This window comes from Anopheles coustani, chromosome 3 (genome assembly GCF_943734705.1).
Source record: "Anopheles coustani chromosome 3, idAnoCousDA_361_x.2, whole genome shotgun sequence".
Classification (NCBI taxonomy): domain Eukaryota; kingdom Metazoa; phylum Arthropoda; class Insecta; order Diptera; family Culicidae; genus Anopheles; species Anopheles coustani.
This window is the reverse complement of record NC_071288.1, coordinates 47,144,306-47,163,334: the sequence shown is the minus strand read 5'-3', so window position 1 is coordinate 47,163,334 and position 19,029 is coordinate 47,144,306. Positions and strand designations below refer to the sequence as shown.

The 19,029-nt window shown below is 47.4% G+C and overlaps 3 protein-coding genes across 3 annotated transcripts in view; 1 reads left to right on the top strand and 2 right to left on the bottom strand.

Moving 5' to 3' along the window:
• Positions 1-3,466, bottom strand: part of LOC131262122 (glypican-4) — a 60,486-nt gene extending 57,020 nt beyond the window's left edge. Inside the window, exon 1 of the mRNA XM_058264050.1 lies at positions 3,163-3,466. Within this exon, the coding sequence (XP_058120033.1) occupies positions 3,163-3,466 (304 nt within the window). The remainder of the gene's footprint in view (positions 1-3,162) is intronic.
• Positions 3,467-8,061: 4,595 nt separating this feature from the next.
• LOC131261095 (UDP-glucose:glycoprotein glucosyltransferase) lies at positions 8,062-13,661 on the top strand. The gene is made up of 6 exons (XM_058263009.1): positions 8,062-8,293; positions 8,364-10,444; positions 10,762-11,519; positions 11,755-11,875; positions 11,948-13,418; positions 13,493-13,661. Exons 1-6 carry the CDS (start codon positions 8,062-8,064, stop codon positions 13,531-13,533), a joined length of 4,704 nt encoding a protein of 1,567 aa, XP_058118992.1. The 3' UTR covers positions 13,534-13,661.
• Positions 13,662-15,493: 1,832 nt separating this feature from the next.
• On the bottom strand, positions 15,494-18,816 carry LOC131271772 (zinc finger protein 43-like). The gene is made up of 6 exons (XM_058273300.1): positions 18,670-18,816; positions 18,449-18,608; positions 17,427-18,366; positions 16,941-17,360; positions 16,659-16,859; positions 15,494-16,599 (listed from the first exon to the last, which is right to left on the bottom strand). The coding sequence occupies exons 1-6, from the start codon at positions 18,793-18,795 to the stop codon at positions 16,005-16,007; spliced, it is 2,442 nt and encodes an 813-aa protein (XP_058129283.1). The 5' UTR covers positions 18,796-18,816; the 3' UTR covers positions 15,494-16,004.
• Positions 18,817-19,029: the final 213 nt, after the last annotated feature.

Sequence of the window (19,029 nt, the reverse complement as noted above, 5' to 3'; positions counted from 1 at the left end):
GCAGATGGAAACTCTGTGAACAATTGATAATCCTCTCCTGACGAGTACGGAGGATATTACAGAAATGGTTTACCGTTTCCCGAGTTTGCTTGGGTTCGCTCGCCTTTGTTTGTCTTTATATTTGGAAAGTGGGCTTTTACGGGCTCGCAACTGTCCAGCAAATTGTGGGAAAATGAGTTTTAATCTGACATGAATGGGTTTACAGAGAAACAGCTTTATGGCATCCCAAGTTAGGATTCTAACCAAAGTATTTAATCCCTAATCTTCCATGTGATTGAATGACGAAGAGAAGTTCTTGACAATAAAGTGATTCAGATTGCTTGGTAAAAATGGCCTAAACGAACGATCAACTTTTCGTTTACGTGAACAGTGAACTGTTTATCAAAGTTCAAATATACAAAATAAAACAGGTTAGATAAGGACAGCTTTTAAGAATACTTGAAGAGCAAGAACTAATGCTCGCAATAAGGTATGCACATTAAAAAAAAGGTTATCGATCAAGATTAGTCACAGCTGGATAAAGTTGAAGTTTACCTTAAAAAATCATTCTTTCGTTCACAGATTTTTAACAAACCGTTTTTGGCGTAGAAGTACCCACTCCTGTCTGCCCATTCGTCGTCGCCCGGGGGCACTCCCGATCGCGTTGCAATCGATTTTTGCTTTCACCCCGCGCTATCGCCGATGTATCAGATTTCACATCAGTTTTAACGAGAATAACATCCTCACTAGCGGAACCCACTAAGCCAACCTTAACCTCACGGTGCGACGCGTTCGACAGGCTTCCCGACAATATCGTTTAACGGGTCGATTTGCGTTTTCCCGAAGGCAACTGCAACATAGCGTAAGAAAAAAAAGGGACGGACTTTTTCCCTTCGTGTACCGTCTACCTTTCAGCAACTATGTTTATGAACTTAGACATTGATCGACATCGATGGGAGAGGAGACAAAATGCGGGAAGAAAAAATTCTGTTATGTGTTACTTCGCTTTCAATAAAAAATAGTCAATTAGACATTCTGCTGGGACGGTGTTTTCAAAAGGATCACGAACAACAGTAAACAACAAACGTCTGGGCTGGTACAATGCTGTTGAGCAAAAATTAATGTTGAAACTGTTAAGTGAGTCGAAAGGATCAAATTTTCTTAGGTGAAAAAAAAGGTGAGGCATCATTTTTCATAAACCATCCGATCCTGGCTGCAAAGTTTCAAATTACTAATAAAACTAGTCGCCTTTATTTCTGGTTCTGGCTCACCACATCCTTGTCTCGGTGACCCGCTACGGAGATTCGTTGCGATTAATAGTTAATCGAGTTCATTACGTACCTGAGCAGCACCGGCAACCCGTTGCCATCTTAAGGACCGGCGGCGGTTTTTATATTATTTTTTACTCCAACGAACAAAGCATTCGAATGCAAACAGGAGGATTGGAATTCGTACCCAAAGGAAACGACGTCAACGTGCTGCCCGGCGTTCGAAGAAGCACCCGGGCCCGAGAAGCGAGGTGAAAGGACTTCTTGATTCATGGTGCTCAAATGGTAGCGGAGGATTCCGGTTACGTTCCACTTGACTGGACAAATAGCTGCCGGCTAAGTCATTTAGCTCTCTGTGACATTTTGCGGTTCGGTTTTGCCTTCTCCTCACTTGTTGCCGGGCTCGGCGTTGGAATTCGCAATGACTAGGACGTTATGTTTTTACTTCTTTTATAACTGCCACGGAAAAGTGGCCCTTTGAAGAACGCTGTACGGTCGTTCCGCCAGCAAGAAAAGACCGAGTAATGAAGCTGACGATGTTAGAACCACGCACAGCAAACGGCGACCATTGGTAGCTTCATATTCCGCACACGAACTGCAAATCAAGCGGACCGCCGGATTGTCGGTTTATGATTTGCATGGAAACAGATCCGTCAAACAACAAATTAAATCTTGCAAACGATCGAACTGACCGTACATGTCAACAAACCATCGTACATTTTTACCGAAAGTCGCTCGGGTGGAATATGAAACGAAGGGCGGTTTTTCAACCTGTCGGACAGTGGCGTATGTCAAACATGCATAAATCACGCCGCGCGATTTTTCTTTCCACTGAAAAAATGCACCGCCACGTGCGTACGTGAGACGCATCACCGAAAGGCGCTTACTCACCCCGCGGTTGCGCATCAGCAGGGCGAGGAAGATAAAGGAAATAAATCACGCCGCCAATTGAGCAATCGGACGGCCGGCGAGCCCGGCCAGAATCACTTGACAGGTATTGATGGTGACAGTGCTTTCGGGGGGACTTACTTTGACGGGCTGGTGGGTGGTGTCGGTGTTGCACATCAATAATTGTACGACACGGCGACCTGGACGCACCGGCGATCCGATAATGCGCATGCGATCGCGGGCCTGAACAACGCGTTGACATATTCGATTGTCATATGACGCCACGCGAACCCTTACAGGGATGAGAATTTCAAACAGCTAACCAAAATGAGGAGCTTCTCATCAGGGTTTAGAATTCTAAGGGTTATTTACAGCGCTATGGGTTAATTTACAGCTTTGGTTAAGAAAATCGATAATGCTTGTGTTAATTGCTACTTCCTAACCAAAATAAAATATAAACGTGATTAAACAATGATTATTCATTACAATTTCAACAATCTATTGGTATTTAAGAGTGTCAATGCATGCATCCTGACTAAGGATAATGGATGATGAATTATTGTAATCATTGAAATAATTTTAATTCAATTCTCCTTTTTGTACTTGTACTTCACTTTGATTGATTGATATGTATGTTTTGAGAGTAAATTTGAGAAAAAAATGATCAAATACTGGTATGTTATCATCATAAACAGGTTATAGTACGATAGTTCAATATTAAAAGTGAAGTAGTCAGGAAAATGAATGGAAATCACTGTAAAACACTACTGTTCACCCAAGGGTTAAGTTGTCTTTCTATGTCCCACATTTTCGGGGCTACACATTCCCGGACCCAGTTTGGATACTCCACGGCGGCACATTGGTGGGTGGCGTGTGGTACAGTGATGTCCGTTTAGTTCCCGGGAGAGTATCGATAAGATAAAGGAAGTCAGCTCGTAGACAAAACGGCACACAGCACACGAACCTGGCGTGGGTGATGGCATAACTGTGCCCCCGTATCTAACACTATTAGCGTACGCCCGCTCACCTGGTATTGGATCTATCGGCATATCGATCGGGTCGACTCCGCGGCGCTTCAGGATCGGGTGGACCGCAACGCAGGACGCCGCACGCCGGTGCCCGCCGCCATCGGCCGAGGCACTGTTGGCGATTCCGTTGGTGGACGGAAAGGAGGCGGCCGGGATGGCACTGGCGGCCACTCCAGCCGGACTGACGAGAAGCGCGGGAAGGCAGCCGGCGAGCAGAAGCAACAAGTTCCTCGCCACAGTCACCTTCATCGTCCGCCGGCGCGCCTGGTGATGGTGATGCTGATCGCTGTGTGTCATCGACATTATGCCGTCGATACGTTAGTGATTCCGACGGCTGGGGCGATTCAAACCGGGGGGTGATGTGTGTTACTATTCGCAATCAGCACTGCGACAGATGACGACTCACCACCGCGAATTGGCACTCCCCCACAATAAGACGCACTTGTTGGGGCACTTTTGTAAAACTGATAGCAGAATTTAATCAATCAAACTTCTTTCTTTCTCTGGTTACAACAAAATGATACACTGGGACACCCACACGAAAACTATGGCTTTCACATTAAAAAACAACACTTCACTGGAATAGGTCACTTGGATTCGATTCCTTCCATCGGCGCCTACTGCGAACAAGAGAACTATAAAATACTTCGTCGGACTATCACCTTTCCATGCATCACGGGAAATGCAGCATTTCCGTTCCCTCTTCCAAGACGAGTGATATATCTTTCGGCTGTGCAACCCGAAGGCTACTTTGTTTATCTACCGCACCTAACGAAGCCAAAAGTTTGAAATGTGATGCTTTGGAGGATGGTATTTTTTGTCTAGCACAATTCACCGTCTGCAGAGTTTGCACGCGCTGAAAATGCGGAAAATGATATGGCGACTTTTATGCTACACTCGTTTGGCACAATTTTTGACGGACGGTTCCTAGCCACGACATCAGCGGCATAAAGAGGGAACAATCATGCTCATCAACAACCGCGCGCCTAGCCGTTGTGTTACCATACCGTCATCGCCTTCGCCCCGCCGTCCGTGGATTCCCGTGGTGTTCAGGTGTGTGGACAATCTTTCCTGCCTCCCCTCGGGGGCCCCTTCCGATCACTTCCCTAACGTCGGCGTTCGACTTCTGCGCGGTCCAGACCTAGGCGCGTTAGTAGTGGAAGAAGCCGCTCCGCTCGCCGCGTACCGTGCCAAAGGTATATCGCGGGTTATCTTCCGCATCGAACGAAACACAACACCGCCGTTGCTGTAGGGTTTTCCTTTGTGTGCTCCGACTTTTTATCGGCCTACTCGCTCGTTCGCTTTCTCCGATTCTTTTCCCGCGGGGATGCCTTTGCGCTCGCTCTCGCACGAAGAAACGCACAGATCTTGAGCAGTCTCTCGCAGGAGTCGCAAGGTGAGCAAAAGAGAAGTGTAGGTATAATAATAATTCACGCTTCAACACCGTGTGGTCAGGGGAACGCAAAAATGGTTCCCATCCGGTCGAGGGAAGGTGCCCGGTGGAAGGGGTCAACGGTTTCTTCACAGCCGGTCTGTGCACCTTACCGTGGGTTTTTTGTTGTTGTTTTGTTTTACTTCCCAGTAAAGAGTACGCACCGCGAAAACACACTAGCAATATGCCTTTGGCAGCTAGAATAAACTTCCGCCGTCTTTTCCCGGTAGGGAAGATGTAAAGCACCCGCTGTCTACGGTACGCTGAAGATTGCCCGTCGGACTCTTTTATTACGTTCCTCTCACGAAAACAGTACGGCTTGGTTTTCTTATTTTTCTCTCCACAACTCGACGGTTCGATCCGCGAGACCGTTGGCAGATAGAATGGATTTTCGATTACCTTTTGATCAATGAATCGAATTCACCGCCATTCGAAGACGCCTATGCTTCGGTTATCGTTCACAACTCGCAACTGTTAACGGTTAATTTTCTACGCTGGCGTTTCCGGAGAATGGTGGACATTGAATCACTTGTACTTCAGACAACGGAGAATTAAACCACAAACAAAACGATGGGATAAAGGGTAAATAAACATCTATCCGTAGAAATGTGTCGTCCGTTTTCGTTCTGCACTTCGAACAAACTATAACGTACTGTGGTAATGCCAACTTTGATGCTTCTGGCCTGGCGCAACTAAGGTGAAACTTGTAAAATCAATCGCAAATAACAACATAAATAGCCAATTAAATGCGAATTCAAGAAGACGCACACGGCACCGCACCGCACACACACACACACACGCACACACGTTGGCACACACCGGTCGTCGTTCGTTCCTTTCGGGATGTGAAGCACGCACGACCGAAACGGAGGACTGCTGAAATTGAACTGAGAGCATCGCGGACTGTCTGGAATGTTTCCTGTTTTCGGCGAGAGCAGCATAAAACGGAAAGCACGAGTTCGTGAGCATCATGCGTTTCGCGAAGAAAAACATAACGCCTGAGAGTGAGAGAAGTTGCCGGGCAGGTTTAATCTGCAGGTATGAATGGAAACGGCAGAATGCCATTTCATTCATTTCAGAGAAAGCGTCATAGTTCTTCGGAGAGCGGGAGAAAAAGAGAACCCGTGAGTCATGCGAGAGGAAGCTGCGGTAGATTACAGGGGTTTTCAGTTAATCACGGAACTTGTGTTTTGGAGGCCCGGAATAAAAAATACGCGATAATATTCAAACTTTTTTAATAAAGAAAATATTCAAACAAAACGCGGGGGGGGGGGGGGGGGGGAAGGTCCGGGACAACCGAGCGGTAGCGCCGGGGCTCACCACCTCGATGGCGTGGGTTCGAATCCCAACCAAGACCGGACCTTCCCTTGTACGAGAGGACTGATTATCCACGTACACATAGGGTAAAAAGTCTCGTAAGCCCTTTACGGGCAGGCATGACCTAGAAGTTGTTACGCCAAGAAGAAGAAGATTCAAACTATTATCAGCTGAGTGTTATGTTTGAAAATAACAACAGATCAGATCTGAGATCAGACTTCTTAATTCGGAGGTTTCGCCTACTAATTACCAGCAACTACTAGCAGTTTGGTAAGTCCTAGAGAAATAGGCTGGACACCAATTCCGGTCCTTCCCGATTGTATCTATGTGCAATATCTGGCATTATTCGTGCTTGGTACATGAACTTCTAAAGAAATCTTCTCGCTCGGCTAAAATTCGAATAGTTCGACAAATTGCCTTTTGATTCACTGGATTTCTCCGGATTCAACCGGATTCAACCGGATTCAACCGGATTCAACCGGATTCAACCGGCTTCAACCGGATTCACCGGATTCACCGGATTCACCGGATTCACCGGATTCAACGGGATTCAACCGGACTCAACTGGATTCAACCTGTTCCAACCGGATTCATCGGATTCAACGGGAATCACCGGATTCAACAACAATTACTGGATTCATCGGATTCAAATGATTCATAGGATTCAATAGATTCCCCGGAGTCATCGAAATCATCAACACTCATTCATCCGAATTCACTGGTTTCATCCGGATTCATTGGATTCACTGGATTCATCCGGATTAACCGGATTCATCTGACTCACTGCAGTGAGATTCATAGGATTCATCGAATTCACCGGATTCACTGGATTCATCGTATTCATCAGATCCGGATCCATTGGATTCATTCGGATTCACCAGATTCACTGGATTCATCGGTTGCACTGGATTCATCCGGTTTCACCGAATTCACCGGATTCATTCAGATTCACCGGATTCACCGGATTCATTCAGATTCACCGGATTCACCGGATTCCCTGGATTCATCTAGATTCACTGGAATCATCAAATTAATTCAGATTCATCTGGATTCATCTGATTCACTGGATTCATCAAATTCATTAAGATTCATCCGGATTAATTGGATTCATCCTGATTCACCGGATTCACCGGATTCACCGGATTCATCGGATTCATCGGATTCACCGGATTTACCGGATTCACTGGATTCTTCCGGAGTAGAATTCAGTATTCTTTCGGTTTTGGATGCGGTTTTAGGAAGATGGAGTCGGTGTGGATTCCCGAAGTTCTCATCACTACTTAGGCTGGAGTCAGTGCCTCGTGTCAGTGCGATAAAATCAAAACCATTTGATTTTATCGGATGGACGCATCCGATTTTATCTGTCAACAAAATTGGACTTTATAAACTCGGAGTTGTGGCTTTCATCTAAAAAAAATAATTAAATTAATTTAATCGCCTTAGAATTTGTAAAATTACAGAAAAATTGGCGGACCTGTCGTCCCACAATACATCGTGCGACAAAGGACTGACACCAGCCTTACTACGCTTCCTTTGGCTTTCGGAATAGTATTAAAGAATCTTAAGAAAATCTTTGTTCTGTCAGCTGTGCAAATATTTGTAGATTGTGTTCCCCTTTACATTTATTTTTTATTTAGATTTGAGAAGATACTTAACGAATTATTTTAAACCAAATCTTCTCAAGGTTCTTGAAGCTCTCCATAGATGGTCTATAGTAATCTTGAGCATTTGTCAGAATGACATCCATATTTTCGCTAATGTTTGGCTGATGTGTCAAAACAAATCCCGGCGCTTTGATCCAAAGCTTATGCGCTTTTATCAGAAAAGATCGATCCTTTGCAGATCGGTTGCACTTGTGATAGAAACGGATTAGAATACTTATCGAAGGGTAGCTCGTTATGTGTACTATTCTCATAGACGGCTCAAGATACTAGTTTCAGTATGCCCCCAAAGTGAACAAACCAAAAGTGTTACGTGGTCCTGTTCCTTTGCGACACGTTATAGGTTAGCGTTCTCGGGCAGGGGGGTAGAAGAGAGGTAAAGAATAGAATACGTAGCCAAAGAACGGATTCGCGACTGTTTATTTGCGTTCGGATCGGAAGCGTCCTCGGTAACGATGGGCTCGACGTTGCCACCGTCGATGACGCGAATGATTAGGTCCAACTTTTGCATATTAGTGATACTATTGGCCACCTTTCTGGCATTTCCATCGGTTCATGGGGAATCGAAAAGTCATCCCATAACGACGCAACTGTCGGCCAAATGGGGAATCACACCGGCGCAGCTGGAAATTGCCGAATTTATCGATGAGGAAAGCAGCAACTCGTTCTGGGACTTTGTGGAGCTGTTAAACAACGTTCCGGGTGGTCTATATCGTTTAGGTGAGTTCACAAAATATGAAATGCATGTACCGGAAAGTAAAGAATAAGCGCTTTTTTTTATTTTATACAGAAACGGAAGAAAAACGGTATCAAAAATCCATCGAACTAGCCTCGGAGATCCTTGGCGAAGGACAGATAAGCCTCCTTAAGCTCGCCCTATCGCTGCACAGCTTCTCTCCAAAGGTTCAAGCCCACCTCCAGGTGGCCAATGAAGTGCTAGCGAAGGGTGACTGTGAGACGACGATATTTGCCAGCGTTAACGGAAAGGTTGCGTGTGAAGTGGCCGATCTTCGTAGCATCCTGCAGGCAGGTGGTCGGGATTCGTCCACGGTGGAAACGTTCGCCATCGATCATATTTACCCCGGATCGGAAAACAACTCGTTGACCGTGGTCCTATACGGTGAGATTGGCACCCGGGAGTTCAAAGAATTTCACGATGCGATTCGCCTGGCAACGGATCGTGGTACCGTGCGGTACGTGCTGCGTCACTACGTGCGTAAGGTGTCTTCGCGTAAGGTGCGCCTTTCCGGGTACGGCGTGGAACTGCATCTCAAGTCGACCGAGTACAAGAGCCAGGATGATTCGCCCCGAGCACAGGATCCAGCCGCCGCTAGCGGAGATGATGCGGCCGGGGAGGATGAGTTGGAAGTGGAAGGGTTCGATTTTGCTCAACTGAAGAAACGTTTCCCTCACCTGACCCACTCGCTGGATCGGTTTAGAAATTCGCTCCTGGAAAAGCACGAAGAAATCGCTCCGCTGAAGGCGTGGGAGTTCCAAGAGCTTGGCCTACAGGCGGCGCAGCGGATTGCCGAGATGCAGGGTGACGAAGCGCTCCAGATGCTCCAGTTCACCGCGCAGAATTTCCCGACACAGGCAAAGTCGCTGCTGTCACAAACGGTTTCGGAAGACTTTAAAAAAGAAATGCGTCACAACATCGAAGTATTTGGACGGAACTTGAACCTCCAGCCGCCTGATTCTGCCCTGTTTCTCAACGGATTGTTTTTCGATGCGGAAACGATCGACACGATCACCCTGCTCGACACGCTCCGCTCGGAGATGCGTGTGCTAGAGGGACTGAACCGGATCGACATCCGTGGACGTAGTGCGACACCCCTGCTCGGGTTAGATCTGTCCTCCAGCTCGAAGGAGTTTGCCATCGACATCCGCGACTCGGCGATTACCTGGATCAATGATCTGGAAAACGACGCCCAGTACCGTCGGTGGCCCGGAAGCTTAAAGGATCTGCTCCGGCCCACCTTCCCCGGAATGCTTCGTAACATTCGTAAAAATCTCTTCAATCTGGTGCTCATTGTCGACCCCATCGCGGAGGACGGAGCGGGTCGTGATATCGTGAAGCTGGCGGAAAGTTTCGTCGTCCATATGGCCCCGGTACGCATCGGACTGGTGTTCAAGTCGGGCGAGGGTGAAGACTATCGGGCCCTCACGTGTGCATTTAACTATGTGCAGCAGAAAAAATCGGCCACCGAAGCGCTCGGCTTCCTGACCGACCTGTTCGCGGCCACCGTCGACCTAAACGTCATCCGGTACGCGGACGTGCGGGCTGTGCTGCGGAAAAAGTTCAACCGTCTAAAGCTGGAAGAAGTGGATGAGATTCTGGGCGAAGATTCCGATTTCGATTACGGCCGCCAACTGGCGCAGGAGTTTATCGATCGGCTCGGGCTGAAAACGGTCCCGCAAGCACTGCTCAACGGGGTGCTTTTGCCCCAGTCCACCCTTAACAGCGAGGAGTTTGAGGAGACGATTCTCACGGAAATTATGCAGCAAACACCGTCCCTCCAGAAGGCTGTTTACATGGGTGACATGCACGACGGGGAACCGGTCATCGACTATCTGATGAAACAACCGCACGTAATGCCTCGGTTGAATCAGCGCATCCTTTCCCAGGATGAGCCACAGTTTCTGGATATGTCCGGGCGGGCGCACCCCGATTTGGAGGATATTACCGCACTGGGACAGCTTTCGAATGCCGATCTAACGGCGACACTGATGAAGAACCTGAAGTACTTCGGTGGCAAGTCTACGTACGAAAAGTTTCTCGGATATCGGGTGCACTTCCTCACCGTTTGGGTGGTGGGAGATTTGCAAGAAGAAGCGACCCGCAAGCAGCTAAAGAACGCACTCAAATTTATGGTATGTACAGTTAAATTTTACTAGTTCAATGTACGTTAGCTCCATCTAATGAGATTAAAGTAATTTAATTTACATCGCAAAAGGCATTGCAAAGCTTTGTTAAGCATGTTTTACAAACATCTTTATCGACTGTAATTCATTTTATTCTATTTCATACTTCCAATGCTAACGTATCACATTCACATTCTTAGAAAACTATAGACCAACATTCAGAATTAAACCAATTTTTGTCAAAAGTAGGGCCAAGTAGGAGTATTGATAGTTTTCCTAATTGGTGATAGCAAAATGTTCAATGTTTGTTTTTATCCACCATCTAGAAATCATCCTCCGGAACGCGAGTGGCTTTCATTCCAAACGTGGACGGCAAAGATGCGGCCCGTTCCGAGCTGAAAAAGGACCTCAACGCATTAGTTTGGGCGAGTATCAACACGCTGGAGGTGGACGAAACGTACGATCTGGTAATGAAGCTGCTCGATCGCTACACCGACTCTGGGTCGTCCGATTTTCCGGGCACCTTGGTACCCGATTCGGTTCTCGGATTCCTGCCCGCCACCCAAATGCACCTGAAAATGCTGCGCGTCTACTGCCAACGGGTGCTCAAGCTGAAGGCATCGACCAGCACGGTCATGGCCAATGGGCGCCTTCTCGGTGCGTTCGAGGCCGGTGAGTTCTTCGACGAGGAAGACTTCGGTTTGCTCGAGAGCTTCAACGGATTGCAGTACACGGACAAAATCCGCGCTGCCATGAAACAGGCGACGGCAGCCGATTCCGATTCCGAGGTGCCGCCAATGACGAGCGATACGATCATGCGCCTGGTATCGATTCTGGTGCCGCGCCAGCAGTCCAAGTCACGGTACACGATTCCGTCCGATGTGCAGGAAAGCCGCACGGTGGTGAAGCTACCGGCGAAGCGGTCCGATCAGCCGTTCTTTGAGGTTGTGGCCGTACTGGATCCGGCTTCGAGGGGAGCCCAGAAGCTGTCCTCGCTGTTGCTGCTGTTGCGCGACGTCGTCAATTGTCAAATGAAGATCTACCTCTGTGCGATCGATAAGCACAGCGATATGCCGGTCAAAACGTATGTAAAAGGGGTATAACAATAGCTCCAAAAACAAATGAAACCATTAGTATTTACTTGATAAGCCATAAAGATGTGATCATAAAAATTCAGGGCATAACATATTTTATTGAGTTCACTTAGCATTTACTTTAAATTAAAACGTTTCTCTGGCGTCATCACAATCCATTTTGAATTTCCTTCAAAGACGATCTAATTTTATTACACTTAATTGAACCGTTTTTTCTTATTTTAGATTTTATCGTTTTGTGGTGGAGCCTGAGCTACACTTTACCAGCGATGGCCGTCTATCGCCTGGTCCTTCAGCAAAGTTCGTTGGATTACCAGCCAATCCACTGCTGACGCAAAGTCTTAATGTGAGTTACTTAAAGGTGTGACAAATTACCCTTATTAAAGTTTGGTTTTGTTTTCAACCACACTTTTCACAGGTGCCCGAAAACTGGCTGGTCGAAGTGGTCCGCTCCGTGTACGATTTGGACAATGTAAAACTTTCGGAAATCAATGGCCCCGTCCACTCGGAGTACGAGCTGGAGTACCTACTGCTGGAGGGCCACTGCTTCGATAGTGCAACGGGTTCACCGCCGCGCGGCCTTCAGATAACGCTCGGCACCGAAGATCGTCCGATCATCGTCGACACGATCGTGATGGCAAACTTGGGTTACTTCCAGCTGAAAGCAAACCCCGGTGCGTGGATCCTCAAGCTGCGTCACGGCAAGAGTGCGGATATTTACGACATCACCAGCGCGGATGGGCCGAACACGGTGCACGCGGGGGAGAGTACGCGCGTTATCATCAGCTCGTTGCGTTCGCACGTTCTGAAGCTGCGCGTCACGAAGAAACCGGGCATGGCCGGGGTCGATCTGCTGGGCGACGAAAAGGATGGTGCTGGTGGCGGAGGCGTTGGTGGTGGCATTTGGGACTCGATCAGTTCGATCGTGGGAACGGGCGATGGCGGAACGGGCGGAGCGGGCGAAACGGAGGTGCTGAATATTTTCTCCGTCGCGTCGGGCCACCTGTACGAGCGGTTGCTGCGTATCATGATGCTGTCGTTGTTGAAGCACACGCACACGCCGGTCAAATTTTGGTTCCTGAAAAACTACCTCTCGCCGCAGTTTATCGATTTCCTACCGCATATGGCCGAAGAGTACGGGTTCCAGTACGAGCTGGTGCAGTACAAGTGGCCCCGCTGGTTGCACCAGCAGACGGAGAAGCAGCGCATCATCTGGGGTTACAAGATCCTGTTCCTGGACGTGCTTTTCCCGCTCGACGTGAAGAAGATCATCTTTGTGGACGCCGATCAGATCGTGCGGGCCGATATGAAGGAGTTGAACGATTTCGACCTCGGTGGCGCACCGTACGGCTACACGCCGTTCTGTGACTCGCGCCAGGAGATGGAGGGCTTCCGGTTCTGGAAGCAGGGCTACTGGAAGAACCATCTGCAGGGCCGCCGGTACCACATCTCGGCGCTGTATGTGGTCGATCTGAAGCGATTCCGTAAGATCGCTGCAGGAGACCGCATCCGCGGGCAGTACCAGGCACTCAGCCAGGATCCGAACAGTCTGTCCAATCTCGATCAGGATCTGCCGAACAATATGATCCACCAGGTGGCCATCAAGTCGTTGCCGCAGGAGTGGCTTTGGTGCGAGACGTGGTGCAGCAGCGAGACGCTCCAGTACGCCAAGACGATCGATCTGTGCAACAATCCGCTAACGAAGGAGGCGAAATTGACCGCGGCCCAGCGCATCGTGCCGGAGTGGAAGGACTACGATGCGGAAATCAAAAGGCTGCAGGCGAAGGTAGACGATAAGGAGCACGAGGAGCAGACGGCAGCTGCAGCCGCCGCGGCGGCAGGAGAACGCATCACGAAGGCAGACGATGGTTCGAATGTACATTCCGAAGGTAAGGGTTTTCCCATTTCATTTACAAAGTTCTATAACCAAAATCAAATCTAATTTGTTTATCCCTACCTCCAGATGACGGATCTGATCCAGAGACGCGACACACTGAACTGTGATCGCTTGGTAATTGGTGCTGCGATCGATAGGAATCGGTTGCTAATGTAAGAGGGGCCGGATGTGAAAGATAGAAAAATTGAAGGGCGAATTGCCATAAATTGTGCGGAATAAAAGAACAAAACTTTAAGCCAAGAATCTTCTCGCCTCTTCCATTTGCAGCCGGATGACATTGGTACAAAGAAGATTACCATTGTTTTTTTGTGAATCTTTTAATGAATGTTTTTAATAATCACATCGCGTGTTGGGGCAAACCAAAATATTTCTAAACGCTATCAGTCGATTAATCTCACCCTGAATATGAAAATTGGCATACACAAGATACCATTTCGCAATATGCGAATGTTTCAAATACGATCGTTCGAGAGACAATCTATCATGCCTCACGAAAATTAATGAAAACTCCTGCATACATTTCAACCCGAAATAAACTGCTTAAACAGAATAAGATTCTATGCGTTTGCCTAAAACTTTAATTTTATATTTTATGAACCATTTGATTTGAATTTTAATTAATACTTCTTAGCGAACAATATCTGGCGGAATTAAGCGTACTCACTGATTAAAATGAAATGAGTATTTAAAAAACGTAATAGCGTTCTTAAACTCTTCGTAAATATCTAAGTCATATGTTTTCTATCGCAGCAGAAGATCGTCCCGGGATGCGTACAATTAAGTTGGAATAAATAGAAAGACATTTGAATTGTAGCTAATGCGCTACATCCTGCCCCCCGAGCACTCGGGACAGAACGCGTACGTACGCATCCAGACTGCTAAACAGCTGCGATGAAAAGTGTGACCGCAGAGTGCCTGGAACCGCTGGCTTGGAGCGATATCATGCTGGCAGATTACACAACCGATAGGTCTGTAGAGGAGAACAATATATAATAAGAGTGTATACAGTGGGGCTCATTCATAATTCAGTAAGTGCGGGTTAAAGTTTTTAAGAATTTCTCACCTTAAGCCAACCGTTGGCACTATTTTAATGTTCCCGCCTTCCATGAGAAACATGACCCACATCCATGCCAACCAAGAGTCGCACCGTCTCCTGGCAACCGCGGGATTGCTTTGTTCAAAATTCATCTCGCTAGATTTCCTGTTGCACTCTCCGAACGAGCCCCTTTTCTTTTCGATTCGTTTATAGGTTTCCGATTTTTTCTGGTAACTGTGATAAACTCGGCCCGGAGACGCCAAAAGTGATAAGAACTAGCTAGCTGCACTGCATCGCTGTGTTGTTCATTTCATACGTGGAGGAATACTTTCAACCAATCACCAGCTGATGAGGAGACTGTTGCCGATGACACGATTGCGGTCCCCATAGATCTTTATGCAGAAGTCGCTTAAAATTGTTTCCTATTACACACTTGATCACTTCCAATAAAATTTCACTGTAATAACCACTTTTACTGTACTTAAATTGATGCTTTACTATTTGCCACACCGCACTGAAATACTACACCTATTTGAAATCCCACCGAGGACGCGAAGCTTAACGCACAAACAGGAAAACAATAACACTAGACACCCGGTCTAACCCATTGCCCCGATAGGCTTATCAATTGCTTGCGTTATCCATTTTCGACTTAACAACAGCCGATTACCGTCTCGCTCACTATCTAAATGACCCGGAACGGGGAGGTATGACTTAATGCACCGCCTACAAGACACGTTTTAACGCCGGCGTCTACGTCGAAGTGTGCGATGCAACTGCAGTGCACACAAGGATGAGAGTGCATGCAATCACTGCGTTCTTGTGAGGCGATTCTGTGACCCGATCTGGGCGAAATTTCTATTCCTATTGCGACGGTTGTAGATGTTCAGTGTGGTGTTCGGGAACGAACCTTCGTTCGTTTGAAAATTCGCTGTGTTAGTGTATCGCCTTGGAGGCATAAACCAACACGATGGACAAATATTGTTTTAGGTGACGATAGTTAAGGGAAAGAAAAATAGAGTGCAAAACAATTTTAAGTGTTAAGAAATGTTAGAACCTTTTTCTTCTTGTTTATTATTCTCGGTAATACACCTGTTGCATAGTTTTTTTTTTAATTCTCTTTGAGGTACGCTATAGATGCCATAATAAATTTGTGGGTAAAGTTCATCTGTGTTGATGTGTCCTTCAGTTTACCTACAATTTAATTAGTTTTACCTCTCCTTAACAACGAGACATTTTCAGTGATTTTTTTCCTAAACGGAACAGTAAAAACATTTTCAATACCCATTCCGAATTGCCTGGGGTAAAGATTCGAGATTTGAAGCTATTTGCAAGCGGCATCCAGTGCCTGCTGAGGAGAGCAGATTAAATGGGCCTGGTTGAGTAAACTTCTTAACTCTGCTATCCGCTCCGTGTGGACGCCATGTAGAATGCCTTAGCTTAGCTCATCCAACCTTCCCGGTTAGAAAAGAGTGAAAGAACTCAACTGTTTAGTAAAACCTGCTAAAATGTGCCGGTCTTGTGCTAACTGGACACCAAAGCTCACTGTCCTGCTATCGGAATTTCGTACTCCGTGACCGGCGCGACAACGGGAGCGCTGAGCGGGATGACGGTGACAATACTTTGGTCCCCTTTCACCTCGCGCCACTCTTGCGGGTGGGCCTTCTTACGATGTTTCTGCAGGTTCGACAGGTAGCCGTACGTCTTCAGACAGAACGCACACTGGTAGAGGTTGGTGCGCGTATGCGTCGTCATGTGCTCGGTCATCGTCAGCTTGAGCGAGAATCCCTTCCCGCACACCTCACACTTGTATGGCCGATCGTTCATGGTGACCTCGCATGTGTTCAGCCGGTGGCGCTTCATGTGGAATGGTGAGCGGAAGTTCTTACCGCACAGGTCGCAGCTTACCGGGCCTTCCGACGGGTGCACCATCTGCATGTGCTTCGTCATGCCGGTGACTTCCTTGCCGCACAGGTTACACTTCTTGTGCTTTCGGCGGTTCTCGTGCGCAACGGCTATGTGCATCCGGAGGGTTTGCTGTTTGTTGAACAATTTTGGGCAATGATCGCACAGGAAGGAGGCTTCGCCTTCGATGTGTGCCTTTCGTTTGTGTGCGGCAAGCGCCGGGCGGGTGAAGCTGAAGAAAAGGAATACAATGTAAGTTTTACAGGGATTTAATTTGGAAACTATGCTTACAATTTCTTGCAAATGTCACAGGACACATCCTTCACACCATGCGCTTCGTTGATGTGATACTTCAGTTTCCAGCGGAATTTAAATACTTTTCCACACTGCTCACAGTTGTAGCGTTTCTTTTCCGGTGCCGCCGTTGATGGCGTATGGGCTGAGATCATGTGGCGATCGAGGTACTGATGAATCTCGTTGCAAACTTCACACCTGCGCGGAAAAGAAACAAAAGACCGATAGTTGTTAAAGTTGGACACAAAAATGCATACTTACGGAAGTAAAATAACGAACCTATAAAGTTCCGGATTCTTGTGCACGTCAATGTGCATCATTATCTGATGCCGCACGCCCATTTTTTTGGAACAAATTGGACACTTGAGATACGGTGCCTTTTCGTGCTGCTTGTTCATATGCACCTTCAGATCCCAGAAGTTGTCGAACGATGTCGAGTCCGGTTTCACCTCTTCGCACAGGTCACAGTAGATGCGCTGGTAGAACTCTAGCATGGCTTCGTCACGACCGTATTGCTTGGGGATGATCGGTTTCGGTCGGTGCAGCAGTTCGTGTTTGTCCCGCTTATATTCCGCCTCGAACCGCCGGGAGCACAGCCTGCACGGGAACGGATTGTTCTCCTCCAAATCCAGCTGATGGCAGCGCATGTGTTTCTTCAGAGCCACCTTTGATAGCGTCATCTTACCGCAGATTGTGCATCTTTAGAAGAGATGAAAAGGTCATGGCAAGCGTAACTAAACGTGAATCAACTAGTGGTAGACTTACTTGCATCTATCCGGATCATTGTGAGTTTCCACGTGGGTCACAAATTCTCCCGACGTGTAGGTCTTTTTGTCGCACTTGGGACACTTTAAATAGGCTCGTTCCATGTGAACATCCCTGTAGTGTCGGGTCGCATGGATGAACCGATCGAACTGGACCTTCTCGGGACAGTACTCGCAGACAAACTCATCGATGTACGCAAACAGTCTGAGGTCTCGACCGCCTGGTCCGAAGACCCGTTTTTTGCCTGAATTACTGGATGATTCCATCTTCCCTTTGAAGTCTTCTTCCTTACCACCCATTGCCTTCCACTGCCACAGGCTTACGGAAGATTCAAAATCGGAATGTACATCCTGCTCGGAGTCGGTGCTCAAATCGTTAATACTTTTTCGGGTTCTTGTTTTGGTTGCTTTCGCTTTCGGCACCTTTGCTGGGGTCTCACTCTCGAGCGGTGTATTTTTCGGCGGACGTCCCCTTCTTTTCTTAGGAGGCTCATCGGTAGCATTCGGTGGCCTACCCCTGGTTACATTTTTTTTGGGTGGTTTTTCTTCCTGGACGACAGTCTTTTGATTCTTCGGTGGCCGCCCCCGCCTCTTTTTCGGTGGCACAACCACGACCGCTTCGGTATCGGTGTTTGATTGCGCACCGTCGAGATAATTCGTTCCGACGGACGCCTGGTCCCCGTCGTCATCGTCGGTAGCGATGACATCCACTTCCACGAACGGTAGTTTACCTTCATACCGCATCATGTCACTCGGGTCCGGTTTAAACCTTTCCGGAGGCTTTACTCGGCGCCTGGGTCGATTGCTAGCATCATCTTCGATACCGCTAGGCTGGGTGTAGCTGCTGCCGATATATTCCGTTTCCGTGTCATCCCTGTCATGATGCACCTCCAACGGCTCAGCCTTTACTGTACCTCCCAAAAAGGACTCTACTTCGCATCCTACGGGGAGAAGCAACGGAAACGATTCCGCATCATACGACGCTCGCTTGCCGTTCGACCACATTCAGTCCGCGATATTTACCCAGTTCGTCCTTGGCATTAGCATCTGCTATCTTTCCAGCTGGATCCAATTCGGTGTATTCCTCATTGTGTATGGTTTGTACCTTGCAGTAGAACAGATGAAAGTCGTACACACTTTTCCAGCATTCCACGCATACCTGCGCTTGTGGCGTTATTTTGAGCTGAAAACAGTTTCAAACAAAAGTAAATTTCCTTCATCGCATCGACGCGATTTGCACATACATCAAACCCCAGGTGTTTTGTTATGATGCGAGTTTTGTTCGGCGTTTCATTATTTTCACAGCACACGTCTAGCAAACATTTTTGTTCGTAGCACAAACAAAGTACACAATTTTTAGTCTGAGCCATTCTTTTCGCCACCAGCTCGATGTTTGTTTTCAATTGAACATCCCGAAATTCAGCGAAAACTAGTTTGACGTTTTGGCAGCAAAAATACCGGTACGATTGCATTGAAACGGTTCCTGAATCGGTTATAATTCTAACCGGTTAACCGTTAGTATACTGAATTCAAATAATTGTTGTTAAATATGTAGCTTCATAACAGATTATTAACATTTAAAAAAGACTTACATGAAGACTGAA